Source organism: Podarcis gaigeae (genome assembly GCF_964106915.1).
Source record: "Podarcis gaigeae genome assembly, chromosome: 2".
Lineage (NCBI taxonomy): Eukaryota > Metazoa > Chordata > Lepidosauria > Squamata > Lacertidae > Podarcis > Podarcis gaigeae.
The window spans coordinates 13,611,801-13,631,179 of record NC_139679.1 but is presented as its reverse complement, the minus strand read 5'-3'; the positions used below and the strand labels follow the sequence as shown (position 1 = coordinate 13,631,179).

The 19,379-nt window shown below is 47.5% G+C and overlaps 1 protein-coding gene across 1 annotated transcript in view; it reads right to left on the bottom strand.

The window, feature by feature from the left end:
* LOC310839879 (inactive dipeptidyl peptidase 10-like) overlaps nucleotides 1-19,379 on the bottom strand; it is a 52,210-nt gene that overhangs the window by 15,548 nt on the left and 17,283 nt on the right. The window contains exons 9-18 of the mRNA XM_083728836.1: nucleotides 18,802-18,883; nucleotides 16,798-16,918; nucleotides 15,213-15,367; nucleotides 13,891-13,988; nucleotides 12,122-12,245; nucleotides 11,415-11,453; nucleotides 7,568-7,675; nucleotides 5,997-6,088; nucleotides 5,844-5,891; nucleotides 1,068-1,186 (exon numbers count right to left, since the gene is read on the bottom strand). Of these exons, the coding sequence (XP_083584962.1) occupies nucleotides 1,068-1,186; nucleotides 5,844-5,891; nucleotides 5,997-6,088; nucleotides 7,568-7,675; nucleotides 11,415-11,453; nucleotides 12,122-12,245; nucleotides 13,891-13,988; nucleotides 15,213-15,367; nucleotides 16,798-16,918; nucleotides 18,802-18,883 (986 nt within the window). The remainder of the gene's footprint in view (nucleotides 1-1,067; nucleotides 1,187-5,843; nucleotides 5,892-5,996; nucleotides 6,089-7,567; nucleotides 7,676-11,414; nucleotides 11,454-12,121; nucleotides 12,246-13,890; nucleotides 13,989-15,212; nucleotides 15,368-16,797; nucleotides 16,919-18,801; nucleotides 18,884-19,379) is intronic.

The following is a 19,379-nucleotide window of genomic DNA, read 5'->3' as shown; positions in this document are numbered from 1 at the left end:
GCAATTCACAAGATAAGAACTGGACACTGTTACATGCATACAGGACTTGCTTAAGTGAATGAGTTGTTTTGCTTCAAGACCATCTGTCTCTTTCTTTCCTTCATTGGACTTTGAACCCCTTGAAAAAGGGATCTATCATTTTCCCCTTTCTTTTTGCTCATAGAATTGGCAACATCTTCATAGCCAGACCTGAGTAGCATCTGACTCTAGATAAAATGTGTATATATGTGTGTGTATCTAAATGCACGCACACAGTTTGTGTGCCCTACTGAAAATTTCATCCTCCCCAAATCTGAAGACTGCTTAAGTAAGTAAAGAGGGCATTCCTATTTGTCTGCAATTTTTTTGGACTTTACAACATAGCTGTCAAATTACAGATTTCAAAATAAGGGACCAGCAGCCCCGAAAATAAGGGATCAGCAGCCAAAATAAGGGATTTTCAGAGCACAGGTATATTCGACATCTGAGCCCCTCCGAGCCAAAGGCAGAAAGCCCAGCCAGCAGCCAAACAAAGCCTCAAGCTGTGGTTCCCACAGCGCAGCAACCCGGCAAAGGGGATGCAGCAAGGAAAACCACTGTCACCTCTCCGCTGGGAAGCGCTGAGCAAAGGCGAGTTCCCAGGCAACGCGGCCGATTTGATCGGCACAAGGCATGCAAGCTCCACCCCCCCAGTCGTTCTTAGACTCCTTATTGGGTGAGCAACGCAGCCAAACAGCACAGTTGGAGCCTCCCTCCTCCCTGGCCAGCAGGGAAGGAGGGAGAGGAGCTGCTTCCTTTGAAACCTGGGAAATTTAAGGGACATCATCAATAAGGGCAGCAGCGGGACACGGCACTGGGATAAGGGACTTTCCCGCCAAATAAGGGACGCTTGACAGCTATGCTTTACAAGCAGTCAGAGTGTGCATGCATCAACATTTCAGCTTTCTATCCATCGTGGAAGGTACCTTAACAATTTTGATCCTTCCATCAGACAGGCCCAAGTGTCATAATAAAAGCAGATATAAATATATGTATTTGGGTAAATCCACAAGTTTGTCTTGCACCTGTCTTCCCTTGCCGAAACCCACCTTTGCAGAACAATATAAAATGCCCCATCCTGGGGCTGAAACGGACATCTACAAAGGAGCAGCCGGGCTGCAGGCCGCAGGTCACACAGGTGCGGTTGAAGGAGCTGTCAAGTTCAACGCTGCCCAGGAAGAGGAGGAGAAGGACATATTGAGTAGCCTTTCCCTTTCACCCCCAAGATAGAGGGGGTGCCATGGCTTCCTCTCAGCCCCAGTGATGCCCTCATTACCCATGGTGAGCCGAAGCGCGGCAGTATTGAAAACTAGAGTTGTATGTTGGAAAATCAAGTTCAAAGGATACAACGCACAGAAGCATATGAAAACCTGAACTGGAACAGTGAGCTATATATGGATATAGGGTAAAGGTAAAGGGACCCCTGACCATCAGGTCTAGTCGTGGCCGACTCTGGGCTTGCGGCGCTCATCTCGCTTTATTGGCCAAGGGAGCCGGCGTACAGCTTCAGGGTCATGTGGCCAGCATGACTAAGCCGCTTCTGGCAAACCAGAGCAGGGCACGGAAACACCATTTACCTTCCCGCCGGAGCAGTACTTATTTATCCACTTGCACTTTGACTTGTTTTCACACTGCTAGGTTGGCAGGAGCAGGGACCGAGCAACGGGAGCTCACCCCGTCGTGGGGATTCGAACCGCCAACCTTCTGATTGGCAAGTCCTAGGCTCAGTGGTTTAACCCACAGCGCCACTCGCATCCCATATATACGGATATACTGGACTCTAATAATTGTGATATCCTGATAATCCTCCTTTGATTCTCCCATTGTTGTTCTGCTTTTGTTTTAAATGACAAAATTATTTTAAAAATAATAATTAAGGAAAGAGAATCCGGTCCAAATGATGTTGTACACCTGCATGATGCCACCTCTCTTATAACATTCAAATAATTTGTTCCTCGGATCCTACCTTTTCCATGAACCCCTTGGTTCAAGCCTCTGCTCCCATGCCTTATTCCAGCTAAGCCTATATAACCCAACCTTCCCCAATCGGATGCCCTCCATGGGATTTTAGGATGACAGCTACAGACAGCCTGGTTACAAACATCACTGGGACTGAACGGATAGTTACCTACAGATATGAAAAAGTGCCATGCAATACAAGCAATGGTATTTTACCACATACAAAAAAAATAATGTACTTAATGGGCAGGGATGGAACCTGCTACATCCCCATCCTATAGATCAGGGTTCCCAAACTTGGGTCTCCAGCTGCTTTAGGACTACAACTCCCATCATTGTTAACTAGCAGGACCAGTGGTCAGGGATGATGGGAATTGTAATCCAAAACCAGCTGGAGACCTAAGTTTGGAAAATTCTGCTATAGATGCATTAATTGAAATTGACAGAGGAGCAGCACCTTAACACATGAAAAATGCTTTAAAAAAAAATTCAACTCAGTGGAATTTTTCTATTTCGGTCTGAATATTTCCTTTTCCCTGAATGAATGAATGAATGAATGAATGAATGAAAATGAATGAAAAAGTCTGACTAGGGAGGATGGGTGAGATTTGGGATGTAATTCCACCTGAATGCCACTAGGTGACAGCAATTTCACACAGGCAAAAACATTCCTCTTTAACCAAGCCTTTGGTTGATCTAATTTACATCCTATGCCCTTTTAAAATGTTGTTGTTTTTTCCCGGAGGGAGGGGGCTATTGCGTTGGTTTTTGTTTTTATTAGTTATTTTGTGTTTTTATATCTTGATTTTATTTTGCAAACTGTCCCGAGACCCCCAGGGAATAAATTCAATAAATAATAATAATAATAATAATAATAATAATTTTCCAATTGTCTGGCTCATAAACATTAGAACAGGCAGTCTTTTAAAGCAAGGCTCTAGACCAGATTCAGACCCTTATATACCTCTAGTGTGGAAGGGATACTTCTGTTCTTTGATGGGGCCACTGAGAAGTACAGTGGTACCTCGGGTTACAGACGCTTCAGGTTACAGACACTTCAGGTTACAGACTCCGTAACCCAGAAATAGTACCTCGGGTTAAGAACTTTGCTTCAGGATGAGAACAGAAATTGTGTGGCGGCAGCGGCACGGCAGCAGCGGGAGGCCCCATTAGCTAAAGTGGTGCTTCAGGTTAAGAACAGTTTCAGGTTAAGAATGGACCTCTGGAACGAATTAAGTACGTAACCAGAGGTACCACTGTAGAGGAGAATTAACAGGGACACATTTCCCCTGCCTCTCTTCCGACACAGGCCTTCATACAGGGTGACCAAAGCCATGTGTGTGTCAAAAGCAGGCCCCAATTGAAATGGAACTAGAGAATCAGTTTCCTCCATGACCACCTGCTCAAGAACCTTGCCCAAGATGGGGAGATTGGCAATTGGCCAGTAATTACTTAGATTTTCAAATTGAGGGAGGCTTTTTTTGAGGAGTGGCTTTCCCATTGCCTCCTTCGAGCTGGCAGGGACCACCCCCTCTCGTAAGGAGACATTAACCACTGCCCTGGAGGTGACAGAACGAGGTGTCCTCTCCATAGCTGTCAACTTTTTCCTTTTCTTGCAAGGAATCCTAATCACAATAAGGGAATTTCCCTTAAAAAAAGGAAAACGTTGACAGCTATGGTCCTCTCCCTGGTAGTTTTTATCAGCCAAGGGGTTTCAGATTGCAAGTGTTGTCCAGTCAAGTCCAAGCACCTTGTCTGCAACCTCGAGCCTTACCAACTCAAAGTCATCCAACGTAACAGGGCTAGACAGTGTTCTGGACACCTCTTGAGATTCACTTGCAGATGCAAGTGATTTGATCCTCAAAATGCTTTGCAAACAAGTCACAGCATGCTACCATGGGACTGATTGATTGATTGATTGATTGATTATTTAATATACCATCCTATACCCGGGGTCGTCTCAGGGTGGTTCACAGAATAAAATCAAGATATAAAACCACAAAATACATAATAAAAATAAAAACAACAACCCGGTAAAGGTAAAGGGACCCCTGACCATTAGGTCCAGTCGTGACCGACTCTGGGGTTGCGGCGCTCATCTCGCTTTATTGGCCGAGGGAGCTGGCGTACAGCTTCCGGGTCATGTGGCCAGCATAACTAAGCCACTTCTGGCGAACCAGAGCAGCGCACAGAAACGCCGTTTACCTTCCCGCCAGAGCGGTACCTATTTATCTACTTGCACTTTGACGTGCTTTCAAACTGCTAGGTTGGCAGGAGCAGGGACTGAGCAACGGGAGCTCACCCCGTCGCGGGGATTCGAACCGCCGACCTTCTGATTGGCAAGTCCTAGGCTCTGTGGTTTAACCCACAGCGTCACCCGTGTCCCGAACAACCCAATAGCCCCCCCAAAAAAACACATTTTAAAAGGGCATAGGATGTAAATCAGATCAACCCAAGGCGTAGTTAAAAAGGAACGCCTAAAGGTGTATAATGAAGGCGCCAGGTGAACTTTCCAGGGGAGAGCATTCCGCAGATGGGGAGCCACTGCAGAGAAGGCCCTGTTCTCGTGTTGCCCCCCTCCCGACCTCTCAAGGAGGAGGCACACAAAGAAGGGCCTCATAAGATGATCTCAGTGTCTGGGTAGGTTCATGTGGAAAGAGGTGGTCCTTGAAGTATTGCTGCCCTGAGTCTTTTAAGGTTTTATAGGTCCAAACCTATTGGGCCCGGAAACTAATTGGTAGCCAGTGCATTCGGACCAGGATCGGTGTAATATGCTCAAACTGTCTTGATCCAGTGAGCAAGCTGGCTGCTGAATTCTGCACTAGCTGAAGTTTCCGAACCGTCTTCAGAGACAGCCCTATGTATAACGCATTAGACTTGAGGTTACGAGAGCATAGACAACAGTAGTTAGGCTATCCCTGTCTAGTTAGGGACATAGCTGGGCCGCCAGCCGAAGCTGATGGAAGGCACTCCGGGCCATTGAGGCCACCTGAGCCTCGAGGAACAGCAAAGGATCCAGGAGTACCCCCAAGCTACGAACCTGCTCCTTCGGTGGAAGCGTAACCCCATCAAGAGCAGGAGACCTCCCACCCATCTGGTCTAGGGAGCCACCCACTAACAGTGCCTCATTCTTATCTGCACTGAGTTTCAGTTTGTTGGCTCTCATCCAGTCCATTACTGAGGCCAAGACACTGGGATCTGTCACATCCTTCTTTGCAGAAAGAAGTATGATGAAACTCAGTGGTAAAACAGATCCTAAATATTTGGAGGGGGGGTTTACAAGAAAAAATAGCTTAGTGAGCATTGAGGATACTTAATGGGCACAAAATACTGACTGGTGGGGGGGGGGAGACACAGAAAGTTGTAACAATGGTGGAATAGAGTTTCCTGGAATATGGCATGGCCGGTTAGCTGGAACCCTGAACGGAAGGTCTTATTTGTGCTCTGTATAAATCCCAAGGGACGCAGGTGGCGCTGTGGGTTAAAGCCTCAGCGCCTGGGACTTGCCGATCGAAAGGTCGGTGGTTCGAATCCCTGCGGCGGGGTGCGCTCCCGCTGCTCGGTCCCAGCGCCTGCCAACCTAGCAGTTTGAAAGCACCTCCGGGTGCAAGTAGATAAATAGGGACCGCTTACCAGCGGGAAGGTAAATGGCGTTTCCGTGTGCGGCTCTGGCTTGCCAGAGCAGCGATGTCACACTGGCCACGTGACCCGGAAGTGTCTCCGGACAGCACTGGCCCCTGGCCTCTTAAGTGAGATGGGCGCACAACCCCAGAGTCTGTCAAGACTGGCCCGTACGGGCAGGGGTACCTTTACCTTTACCTATAAATCCCAAGCATTATTAGTAGGGCACAAGCAGAAATACTCACCTGTACAAATGTTTAGAGCTGAGCCTGTCTTCAGAACTCAGGAAATATCTAGGGAAAAGGAGAGTGTCAGCAGAGACATAGTTTTCCCCACCTACTTCCGTCTGGAGGAGCTGCTCTGGGGCACGGATAGGACCAGGGCCTCCGGGTACTCACAGCCGTTTGCTGTTCTCATCATAGGCCAGGATCCTGGTGACGTCCCAGGTCCCAGAGGTCAGGAGGCGCACGCTGCTCTCCCTGCGACTGGGCTGGCAGGAGAAAGAAGGAGGTAGAGAAGACTCATGTGTCATCACAATCCAGGTGTTGTTGCTATCTTCCCGCCACTGTTCCCCTCTGTTCCTGCAGATGGACATGCAAAACGCAAGCAAACTCAAGAAATTCACCTGCTGAACTTCTGCATATTGAGTTGCGATTCCATGTCTAGTTAAAGGGGTGGGGTGGGGGTAGGAATCCCAGATGGAAAATGATTATTGTTCTTGAAGCTGGGGTTTCATGGTACAGTGGTACCTCGGGTTAAGTACTTAATTCGTTCCGGAGGTCCGTTCTTAACCTGAAACTGTTCTTAACCTGAAGCACCACTTTAGCTAATGGGGCCTCCCGCTGCTGCTGCGCCGCCAGAGCACGATTTCTGTTCTCATCCTGAAGCAAAGTTCTTAACCCGAGGTACTATTTCTGGGTTAGTGGAGTCTGTAACCTGAAGCGTATGTAACCCAAGGTACCACTGTATATTGAATATTTTCCTTCAGACTGAGCTGAGGATCACAAGAAGGGACACACTCTTCTTCTCCAGTTTCCTGTACATATTGTCTCTCACACACCATTCTAGTTTTCTTATTAACCATTCCCTTTGTTCTTCCTTCTTCCCCCAATGCCCAGTCTGTGGTTCCTCCTTTTCCCGTTTGTTATTTACTGAGTTGAATAGGATCCAAAATGCAGCAGTCTGATTGGTCCTAGAACAATGGGATTCAGAATGCAGCAGTCTGATTGGTCCTAGAACAATAGGATTCAAAATGCAGCAGTCTGATTGGTCCTAGAACAATAGGATCCAGAATGCAGCAGTCTGATTGGTCCACAGGAGCCACCCAATCCAGCTCCAGGTGGAAGTGAACCCGCAACCTGATTGGCCTACAGGAGAAAACCGGAATTAGCCAACCACGTGGGGCCCATTGTGTAAATAATGTATATAAAGCAGACATTCTGGGGGAACTTCCATTCCTCCTCACCACTATGAGCTGAATAAAGAGCATGAAATCCACTCTCGACTCAGAGTATATTTCACCATTACTACCATGCCGTGAACCACAGAGAGTTTCCAAGTTTTGCTTTTCTTGACAGGGCTACTGTGCCTTTAATACCAGGCACCAGCCAACATGGTGCCCACCAGAGATGTTTTTGTTGGGCTCTCAATTCCCAGTAGCCCCAGCTGGCATGGCCTATGGCCAGGGATTCTGGGAGATGTAGTCCAACAACACCTGGAAGTCACCAAGTTAGGTACCCCTGAAAGATGCCTTGTGAAATTCAGCCAAAATCCACACACTGTCCTAGAGGCACAAGTTGCCCAATCTTGCTTTCAAATGTCTCATGGGACACGGCACGAGATGGGAGGCCAGCAGGTATATGGAGAAGCAAACAGCAACTTCTGTAGGAAGCCGTTCCTCCTCTGAAAATGGGGGGTTTTAAAGTTGGCAGTCACATACAGCAGGTGGTTATCGGGTAGCTAAATTTACCTGCGTGCAAAGCATGGTGACGTGGTGGAATTCTCCACGAGGCCCTTGCTTCACAGGCACCGGCAGAAAAAGGGTCTCAGCGTCTTCAGAAAAGATAGGCATTCCTTGCTGGGATACATAGGAAGGAAGATGTGAATGCGTTGCTGGATACGCAGGTGAGTGTTTGATTATATTATTATTATTATTATTATTATTATTATTATTATTATTATTATTATTACAGTGGTACCTCAGGTTAAGTACTTAATTCATTCCGGAGGTCCATTCTTAACCTGAAACTGTTCTTAACCTGAAGAGGAAGAGTTTGGATTTGATATCCCGCTTTATCACTATCCGAAGGAGTCTCAAAGCGGCTAACATTCTCCTTTCCCTACCTGAAGCACCACTTTAGCTAATGGGGCCTCCCACTGCTGCCGCGCGATTTCTGTTCTCATCCTGAAGCAAAGTTCTTAACCTGAGGTACTATTTCTGGGTGAGTGGAGTCTGTAACCTGAAGCATATGTAACCTGAAGCGTATGTAACCCGAGGTACCACTGTATTTGTATACTGCCCTATACCCGCAGACCTGAGGGCGGTTACAACATAAAAATCACAATATAAAAACAGAAAATACAAAACAAAAGCAACCCAATAATGCCCATTACATTTTAAAAGGCTATGAATTGAAACCGGAGAGGCTATACATACCTTTCTTTGCTTATTTGTTGGTTTTGTATCACACAAAAAACTTCAATAAAAATTATAGGGGAAAGGGGGCATTGGATGTCAATCAGCCAAAGGGCTTGTTAAAGAGGAACGTTTTCGCCTGATACCCATTATTATTATTATTAGACCTCTGATGGGTGTGGGCCTTCCCCCTCCTTTGCCCGTGTGCCTCCCTAACCCAGGTTGTGGTTATGCTGTTGCCCAGGAGGCTGCCCTTCTTAAAAACAGACTCTAGGCACCTCAGGTGGGCACTTAGCAGGGACGCAGGTGGCGCTGTGGGTTAAAGCCTCAGCGCCTAGGACTTGCCGATCGAAAGGTCGGCGGTTCGAATCCCTGCGGCGGGGTGCGCTCCCGCTGCTCGGTCCCAGCGCCTGCCAACCTAGCAGTTCGAAAGCACCTCCGGGTGCAAGTAGATAAATAGGGACCGCTTACCAGCGGGAAGGTAAACGGCGTTTCCGTGTGCGGCTCTGGCTCGCCAGAGCAGCGATGTCACGCTGGCCACGTGACCCGGAAGTGTCTCCGGACAGCGCTGGCCCCAGCCTCTTGAGTGAGATGGGCGCACAACCCCAGAGTCTGTCAAGACTGGCCCTTACAGGCAGGGGTACCTTTACCTTTACCTTTAGGCACCTCAGGTAAACTCACACAGAAACAAGTTAAGTGTACTAAACTGGGAGCCCTGCTTACACCTCGGTCTCCAGGCCCACTTTGGCTTGCTCCTCCGGTTCCCTTCTATACGAAGTTCTCCCTTCAAGTATTTCCCCTTTGACCCAGGACCTCCTGTAACTATACGTAGTGATAGGCAGCCATGCTCTGAGCAGCACTGGGTGAACTGAGTCTAGCTGCCACCACGTTCATTTCCCACAGGGCCTCCGAGTGAGGCTCGCTTGGGGGCATGTGGGAAATGAAGATACAGCAGTTAGACCCACCTGACAAACCTGGCTCAAGTGTGCTGCCAGGCTGGACATTGATTACCGTATTTTTTGCTCTATAAGACGCACTTTTCCCCTCCTAAAAAGTATGGGGAAATGTGTGTGTGCGTCTTATGGAGCGAATGCAGACTGTGCGGCTATCCCAGAAGCCAGAACAGCAAGAGGCTATCCCAGAAGAAGAAGAAGAAGAAGAAGAAGAAGAAGAAGAAGAAGAAGAAGAAGAAGAAGAAGAAGAAGAAGAGTTTGGATTTGATATCCCGCCTTTCACTCCCTTTTAAGGAGTCTCAAAGTGGCTAACATTCTCCTTTCCCTTCCTCCCCCACAACAAACACTCTGTGAGGTGAGTGGGGCTGAGAGACTTCAGAGAAGTGTGACTGGCCCAAGGTCACCCAGCAGCTGCATGTGGAGGAGTGGAGACGCGAACCCGGTTCCCCAGATTGCGAGCCTACCGCTCTTAACCACTACACCACACTCCCTCTTGCTGTTCTGGCTTCTGGGATTCAGAATATTTTTTTTCTTGTTTCCTCCTCCAAAAACTAGGTGCGTCTTATGGTCTGGTGCGTCTTATAGAGCGAAAAATACGGTAATTTATTTTACATGGTTCCGAACACCCTGGGTTTGCATTGCATAGGAGGCTGCCTAACCATAAATCCATCTAAAGATAAAGGACTCCTGGATGGTTAAGTCCAGTCAAAGGCAACTATGGGGTTGGGGCGCTCATCTCGCTTTCAGGCCGAGGGAATCGGCCTTTGTCCACAGACAGCTTTCCGAGTCATGTGGAAAGCATGGCTAAACCGCTTCTGGCGCAACGGAGACCAGAGCACATGGAAACGCCACTGCAGTGGTACCTATTTATCTACTTGCACTAGTGTGCTTTCAAACTGCTAGGTTGGCAGAAGCTGGGACAGAGCAACGGGAGCTCACCCTGTTGCGGGGATTCGAACCGCCGACCTTCTGACTGGCAAGCCCAAGAGGCTCGGTGGTTTAGACCACAGCCCCGCCCGATGTCCACTAGGTTTAGTACTGTCTACACTGACTGGTAGCAGATCTCCAGGACTTCCGGGAGGAGTCTCTATCCGGCCTACCACAGATATGCCGAAGATTAAACCATGGCGCTTCTGCATGCGAAGCCAACCCTTTCTCCCTCTCCACTCGGGTTGCCTTGTGTCCTCTGTTTCTCCTCAACTCCTCAACCCCCAAGCAAAAAATGTTTCATGGTTTTTGGGTCATGGGCCAAGCTGTGAATATTCAGTAGGTCCTGGATTTCCTGGTGCTGGCAGTGGACGCAGCCTGAGGCAAAGATGGCTGACCTGTGGCCCTCCAGATATTGTCTCCCATCACCCCGACCATTAAATCCAACAACATCTGGAAGACCGCACAGGTTCCCCACCCCTCGAGGACACACCGAAGGAACTATCAAAAGTCAAAACAACCAGCAGAAAAACTAAACACAAATAGTGATATCATTTCATGTTATAAAATGGATGAATAATTTGGAGAAGGCATTTTTAAGTTCTTGTCCACCATCTCTGTGGCTGTGCACTTATTGGCCAGAATATCAGAAGCTGGCAATAGGTTTGCTTCCATACACAAAGGCCTCTCCAAGCTGCTATTGCTTTTTGTTTTGCTTTGTTTGTTTGTTTTTTTAAAAAATTATCGACCGAGGGAGCCGGCGTACAGCTTCCAGCTCATGTGGCCAGCATGACTAAGCCGCTTCTGGCGAACCAGAGCAGTACACTGAAGCGCTGTGTACCTTCCTGCTGGAGTGGAATCTATTCATCTACTTGCACTTTGATGTGCTTTCGAACTGCTAGGTTGGCAGGAGCAGGGACCGAGCAACGGGAGCTCACCCTGTTGCGGGGATTCGAACCGCCGACCTTCTGATCGGCAATTCCTAGGCTCAGTGGTTTAACCCACATCGCCACCCGCATCCCTTTTAGCTGCTATTGCTTTTCTGCCATCAGCCGGGAGCAGAACTAGCTTATACTGGATAGCAAACATTTACAACTTGGGTCTTTTAGGTTACCTGACATCCCTTGCTAAATGAATGGTCATTTTTTGTTTGCGATGATGATTGACATGGACATTTTGAAGAAAAAAATATATATGTCAGTTGATTGACAGATAAACAGCAATTTCCTGATGAGAGGTGGGAATGTAGCTGGCCTGGCATAGGGAATAATAAAGGAGCAAAATGATCTCAAGCCTCTTACCTGCATGTCCACCCAGAAATCTGAAGTCACTTTGTATCTCTAAGAGGATGCAAAACGTGGTTAGCAAAGCGTTTGGGAGAAAATAGGACAAAACGTCACCCTGGTACCTCATACTACACCCCCAACCACAACCCCACTCCTGTATTCTTTATTAACTCCCTGAGGTACTAAATTAGAACCCTCTATCCCCCCTTTGATGAAAGGATGCATTTAAAAGGTGTATTTTGAAAGGCTTTCTAAAAAGCGACTTTTAAAAGGTAGCTATAGTACGGACACCATGTAGAGAAACCCAGTTCTCTCACACACAGAAATACACGAGGGACAATTTTGGTATAGTTGTTAAATACCAAGACCTGGAAGACCAGGTGTGAAAACCCCAATTCTGCCATACAGCCCGTTGGGGCCAGTCACCATCTTTTAGCCCAGGCATCCCCAAAGTCAGCCCTCCAGATGTTTTGGGACTACAATTCCCATCGTCCTTGACCACTGGTCCTGTTAGCTAGGGATGATGGGAGTTGTAGTCCCAAAACATCTGGAGGGCCGAGTTTGGGGGTGCCTGTCTTAGCCTAACCTACCTCACAAGGTTGTTGTGAGGTGGGGGAGAATCAGGTGCACGCCACTTTGAGCACCTTGGAGGAAACGTGGGATAGAGGAATGTCATAGCGAAATAATACAGGTGTATTATAATACTTAGTAACGGAGCTCACCTCAGTGCAGGTCCCTGTCGCAGCTTCACACAGACTCAGCACAGACATGTTCTGCGGCCTATTTAACCACCGCACAGCCAACCGGGAGTGCCCCACCCATTTTACCATGGTGATGTAATATTCCCTGGAAAGAGAGCAGTAGTGAAACCAGCATGCTTGGGAGGGAGGAAACTACCATATTTTTTGCTCTATAAGATGCACTTTTCCCCCTTCAAAAATTAAGGGGAAATGTGTGTGCGTCTTATGGAGGGAATGCAGGCTCCTTGGCTTCAGCGATAGCAACACGAAGCCTACGAAGTGCAGAGGGAGAGCTCCCCCTGTGCTCCGGAGGCTTCGCGTTGCTTTCGCTGAAGCTGCCTGAAGCCCCCGGAGCGCAGCGGGAACTCCCACTGCGTCCCGGGGGCTTCAGGCAGCTATCCGCAAGCCTTCGGAGCGCAGCAGGAGTTCCCGCTGCGCTCCGAAGGCTTGTGGATAGCCGCCATTGTATTTTCGCTTACAAATCCTATCTTAAGGGCATATTTGTTTATGAATAGGGTGAGCCTGTGACCTGGATTCTGGAACTAAAGTACTAACCATCACAAAAGAATGGCCAGGCTTCTCAGGTAATGCAATCAGTGACTATTGTCAGGTATTGACAGGATTTCTGCTATAGATTGCATCCTATGATGTATGTATGTATGATTGGGGGGTGGTCTTTTGCTAAGGGCAATGTCAAAGTCTTTAAAGGTTCCTGCACACTTTTGTTCAGGGCCTCTCCCTTCTTGAAAGTGGGGCAGGGAACTCTGTTGCAACAGAAATAATAAATATCTGCCTTGTTTTCCACCGGATCCTGCCTCCATTCATTTTTCTCTGACCAGTCATGGAGTTGGGCAGCAAAAGCAAGACCCCAATTTTTACATCAGCCTTCAGGCGCAGCCCCTTATACATCATATTACAGTAGTCCAGGTGGGAGGTCAACAGAGCATGTGATGATGACACTAGTAATAACAGCAGCAACAACAACAAAACAAGAAAAAATTCCGACGAAAGAAGAATGGCAGACGAAATTAAAGGACTATGCAGAATTGGACAAAATGACAGGAAGGATTCGAAACCTGCGAGACCAGAGATTTACAGAAGATTGGAAGAAGTATATGAATTATTTGAAGAGCAACTGTAATCAACAAATTACTCTAGTAGGACTACAAGAAGTTTTGTAAGGAGAAATATCCGAAGTGTTACAAAGTAGAAAAAGATCGAGATATTGGTTATGAGTTTGAAATGTAATAGGGAAGATAAGAAATGCATACTGAGAGATTAGATTGGAAGATTTTCAGGCAGGATTGATGGAAGTCAAAAATTTGAATAAGATGTAAAAGTATGTTTAATTACTGTTGAAAATGATATGTTAAAAAAAACACCAATAAAAATTTTATATATATATAAAAAAAAACAGCAGCAATAGCAACAACAATAGTACCAGCAAATTTTTACAGACTTAAGCAGTGGTACTCAGGGGTACGCATACCCCTAAACATTTTGTACTCTTTGTAATTTTGTGTATTTATTTTTCCTGATTTGAACTATAAAATGGTGATTTTCTTGAGTCAAAATGAGAGTACCCCTAAACATTTTTTTTAATAGAAAAAAAGCACCGGGTATAAGGGGAACGAATTTGGATCGGAAGTGTGGCCACACGGCTCAAAGGACACGCTTCCTGAACTTGCAGCTGTTTGGATAAAGGGAAACAGAATTCCACCAGGCAACTCTGACCCGCCCTTCCCCTTCACCTGCCCTGGAAGGATTCTGGAGGTAGGAGCTCCAGCAGGTGAAGCGCTCCAGATAGGTTCACCACAAAGAGTTGAACAGAAGGGATGGGCTGTCCGGCCTGAGAAGAAAAGAGAAAGTGGAGAGACAGGAGGAAGTCAAGGGCAAGGAACACGTCAGGGTGGGAAGTCAGCAGCAACAGCAGGAGCTGTCATCAGTCATAAGCATTCATGCACTAATAGACAGGCCTGTGGTACAAGCAAACCCTATTCCATAGGAATGGGGAACCTGTGACCCTCCAGATGTTGTTGGACTACAGATCCCATGAGCACTAGCTAGGATGGCTAGGGATAATGGGATGTTGAGAAACTGTGTACATGCAGCTACTCACACAGAGTCACTTAAGGTCTGGCAGATAGCCAGGAGGCAATCTGAAGGAGTAAGTCTGCCTGGTGATAACAGAGGCATGGAGACAGCTCCCTGATTGGTCAAGCTCTCTCAAGGGAGTGATAATTAATGGCCTACTAACTGGAATGTGTTCAGAGTTCAGTATTCAGAGTTCAGTGTGTCAGTGAGTGTAGGAGTTGTGAGTCATGTCAGAAAGAGCTAGCTAAAGATCCGTGTTTTGAGACTACAATTCCCATCATCCCTGACCACTGGTCCTGCCAGCTATGGATGATGGGAGTTGTAGTCCCAAAACAGCTGGAGGGCCAAGTTTGGCCATGCCTGCTCTAAGGTCACCTAAACATCCTTGTGACTGCTGGCCTCCCTCTACTCCACCCCTTGTAGGAGAGGATAGAAGCATAGCTGTCAACCGTCCCTTATTTGGCGGGAAAGTCCCTTATCCCAGCGCCATGTCCCACTGCTGTCCCTTATTGATGATGTCCCTTAAATTTCCCAGGTTTCAAAGGAAGCAGCTCCTCTCCCTCCCTCCCTGCCGGCCAGGGAGGAGGGAGGCTCCAGCTGTGTTGCTTGGCTGCGTTGCTCACCCAATAAGGAGTCTAAGAACGACTGCGGGCTGGAGCTTGCATGCCTTGTGCCGGCCGATCAAATCGGCCACGATGCCTGGGGACTCGCCTTTGCTCAGCGCTTCCCAGCGGAGAGGTGACGGTGGTTTTCCTTGCTGCATTCCCTTTGCCGGGTTGCTGCGCTGTGGGAACCACCGCTTGAGGCTTCATTTGGCTGCTGTCTGGCTTTCTGCCTTTGGCTCGGAGGGGCTCAGAAGTTGAACATACCTGTGCCTGGAAAATCCCTTATTTTGGCTGCTGATCTCTTATTTTTGAGGCTGCTGGTCCCTTATTTTCAAATCTGTAAGTTGACAGCTATGGATAGAAGTGAGACTCACCTTAGGATAGGGATAGTGTTGGCTGGTAGGGTATTTTCCTCCAAGAAACTGGGGCAGTTCCATCTTTGGCACCAGGGAGTTGTTGATGGAAAGATAGGCTAGCCACATGCCATCAGGTGAACACCAGTGAGCGCTGGCAGTCTGCAGGATCTCCTCTTGGAAGCAAGGGGGGGATATCAGATATGAGTATCAAGCAGTAAACCACGACTGCTGGAGCCCACCTTCCTTTCCTCATGAGAAATGCAGAATGCACAAAGGGGCACTCTTTGTCTCTGAAAACATCTGCGTCTCTGTTACTTTCACCTAGATTACTTGTTCAGACCCCTCCCCTCTCATTCACCCATTATTTTCAGGCCTCAACAGGCAGCTCACTCTGAACGGTTCTACCAATGCCATCCCTGAAAGCAGCATGTTTATTTCTTGAAAGGTTAAATAAGGAATAGCTTCCCCTGCAGGCCATGGAAGACACAACTGGCCAATGGACTTCACTGCACTTTGGAGTGCTTCATTTAACATTAATTAAACTGAACTAAGCCTTTATTGATGTTTTGCTGAGTTCTTAAAAGACAGGAGAAAGTGCAAATTGCTCCTAAAGGTAAAGGTACCCCTGCCCGTACGGGCTGGTCGTGTCCGACTCTAGGGTTGTGCGCCCATCTCACTTCAGAGGCCGGGGGCCAGCGCTGTCCGGAGACACTTCCGGGTCACGTGGCCAACATGATGAAGCTGCTCTGGCGAGCCAGCACCAGCGCAGCACACGGAAACACCGTTTACCTTCCCGCTATAAAGCGGTCCCTATTTATCTACTTGCACTTGGGGGTGCTTTCGAACTGCTAGGTGGGCAGGAGCTGGGACCGAAAGACGGGAGCTCACCCCGCCGCAGGGATTCAAACCACCGACCATGCGATCGGCAAGTCCTAGGCACTGAGGTTTTACCCACAGCGCCACCCACGTCCCTTGCTCCAAAATGGCCATTAATCACCACTGTATGAACTCAGAGGAGAATTGAGAGGAACTATTTTTTGTTTATTTCATAAAATTTGTACACTGCTCAATTGTTAAAAAAAAAAAAAAAAAAGCCCTCAGAAGTAAAGGCAAGACTTTTAAAATCACAGGTGTGTGAAAGCATTCCACTGTGTTATTTCGGCACTGAAAAGCGGATGGGGCGATGCCACCCCCTAGAAGACTGCTGCCCCAGGACTCCTGACTGTGTTTATAGGGCCTTGACCTAAAGGTAAAGGTACCCCTGCCCGTACGGGCCAGTCTTGACAGACTCTGGGGTTGTGCGCCCATCTCACTCAAGAGGCCAGGGGCCAGCGCTGTCCGGAGACACTTCCGGGTCACATGGCCAGCGTGACATCGCTGCTCTGGCGAGCCAGAGCCGCACACGGAAACGCCGTTTACCTTCCCGCTGGTAAGCGGTCCCTATTTATCTACTTGCACCCGGGGATGCTTTTGAACTGCTAGGTTGGCAGGCGCTGGGACCGAGCAGCAGGGATTCGAACCGCCGACCTTTCGATCGGCAAGTCCTAGGCGCTGAGGCTTTAACCCACAGCGCCACCTGCGTCCCGGGCCTTGACCTACTCACCTTCATATAGCCAGTCAGCAATCCCATTGAAGATAACTGCTTGGCATCCAGATGTGGTGATGCGTTTGGCCCGGCTGGAGACTCCAGGCTGATAATAAATGTTGTTATCCAGGACAAACACCTGGGAAGGGAATAAATCAGTAAGATGACTGGATCAGCTCGTCCAAAACCTCTGGTTCTATGATCGCTACCAGGGATGCAATTCGATAATTTTAGATTCCAAACTGAATTGTATAGAATTGGGGGCTTCCCAATTCAGACAGCAAGGCATATTCCCTCCTTTACTTCAAAATGTGTTAAGCCAACCCTGCTGTATTTTCAATCTGTCACCCCCACTCCCCAGGTGTTATGTACTGAGTTGAATAGGATCCAAAATGCAGCAGTCTGGTTGATCCTAGAACAATAGAATCCAAAATGCAGCAGTCTGATTGGTCCTAGAACAATAGGATTCAGAATGCAGCAGTCTGATTGGTCCTAGAACAATGCAGCAGTCTGATTGGTCCACAGGAGCCACCCAATCCAGCTCCAGGTGGAAGTGAATCCACAACCTGATTGGCCTACAGGAGAATCCCGGAATTAGCCAATCATGTGGGGCCCATTGTGTAAATAATGTATATAAAGCAGATATTGTGGGGGAACTTCCATTCCTCCTCACCACTATGAGATGAATAAAGAGCATGAAATCCACTCTCGACTCCGAGTATATTTCACCAAGTCAGCAGAGTTCTTCTGCCCTAAAGTCCTGCCCCAGTGGCACCACGGGTGATCACAGCAACTTTCTAGGGAGGCTAACCTTAACTAAATAGGTTGGGGAGCCAAAGAGCAACTTCACAGGCAAATTGCTGGCTTATGTTGCCGTTATCCACTAGGGATCCCTTCTCCAGGTCTTGCCCACAGGGATCAACTGTTGTTGTTGCTGCTGCTGCAGCAGCAGCCATGCTCACAAAGCTCTAACTCAAACTGCTGAGGATGGAAATCAAGTCACAGGCTGATCTGTGTTGTTCTTGGTTGTGACATATGAAATTAACAACAAGAAAACTACCATTGGGCAAACCTTGCCAGAGATTGGGGGTGGGAAGGAAACAGAGGCAAACTGAAAATTTCCACTAATCCATTTCCCCCCATTAGTATAAACTAGGGCTGCTTTAATTTGTCAGATTAAATCAAATAAACAAGGAATATTTGGTGTCATGTTGGAGGGGATGCCAGGAAACAGAGAATTGCGTTCATATGTGGTGGGGGTGGAAATATGTACACTTATTTTTGACAAAGGGTGCTTAAGGTGATAACAGAAATCACTGGGTTAAAGCTCACCAAAAGTCCAGAGGTAGCATTATTTTCAATTTACGATGGGGTGGAAGGTTCATAGGCTATGAAGGACTTGCTCACAAATTTATTGACAGCTGCATGAATTATTATAGATAGGAAGTGGAAAGGGCAAGCAGAATATAAAATGGAAGAATGGTATAAAGAGGTGTAGGATATTGCTATTAATTATAAATTAATATGTGCCATTAAGGTAAGACAGGAAATATGCAGGAGAAATGATTTTGAGGGCATTTGTGTAATTTGTACTGTTAAAACAGAAAGGGGTCAAACCATTGCAAGAGGTGTTGAAATTTTGGGAGGTTGGATAGTTACAATGGAATGGTCTCAGTGGTGGGGTGCACATTTTTATTCTTATTTATTTATGATTATTACTTTGTCAATAAAAATTTTAAAAATTACAAAAATAAAAATAAACTAGGGCTGCTGCCTAAATAACACAAATTTGCAGTCACCAACTTGCTTTTCAGGTAATGAATTAATTTGGTGGGCAAGACAGCTCTGTATTATTATTCCAAAATTATTCCAAAAAAGAGAGGAAAGAATGGGGGTGGTTAGGGTGGGGAAAAGCAATCAATACCCCCAGGACCAGCCACCTGAGGTGGCAGCCTCATTCTACCTAATGGCAGAGCTGGCCCTGAATTTATGAATATGTAAATAAATTGAATAAGTACTTACCAGCTGGTTATCCTGGGCTCCCCAGGCTGCATATTGCAGACGAACAGTATCTGCCTTGGGCACATCGAGGTTGCTGGTCTCCCTGGAAAAGGAAACATGAGACCACTTTCCTGCAGGAGAATTATTTGGGAAGTGCGGCAGGCGGAAAGAGGGCAGTAGGGCCTCTTACGCTAACGCCTGGTCCACTGTTAGCAAGACTCAGTGGCATAGCGTGGGTTGTCAGCACCCGGGGCAAGGCAAGTAATTTGCGCCCCCTAAACCGTGGATTTTAGCACTCGAGTCTCTTCCACTAGATTAGCGCCCCCCCCGATGTTGCACCCGGTGCGGCCGCCCCCCCTGCACCCCCGCGCTACGCCACTGGCAAGACTGTGTAATTTGGGGGGTGGGGAGTAAGAGAGACTAAACAAGGGATTATGGTAATCTATTAGTCCCTCTCCAAAGCTAAAAGGGAATTCTGCAAAAATAACCGAAGATATACTGCCGTAGTTGCAACAAACAGCTTCAAATTTTTGATTTATGGTGTGTGCTTTTAATAAAGTAGGGACAAGGAAACTGCAGCTCACCAGCTGTTTTACAAC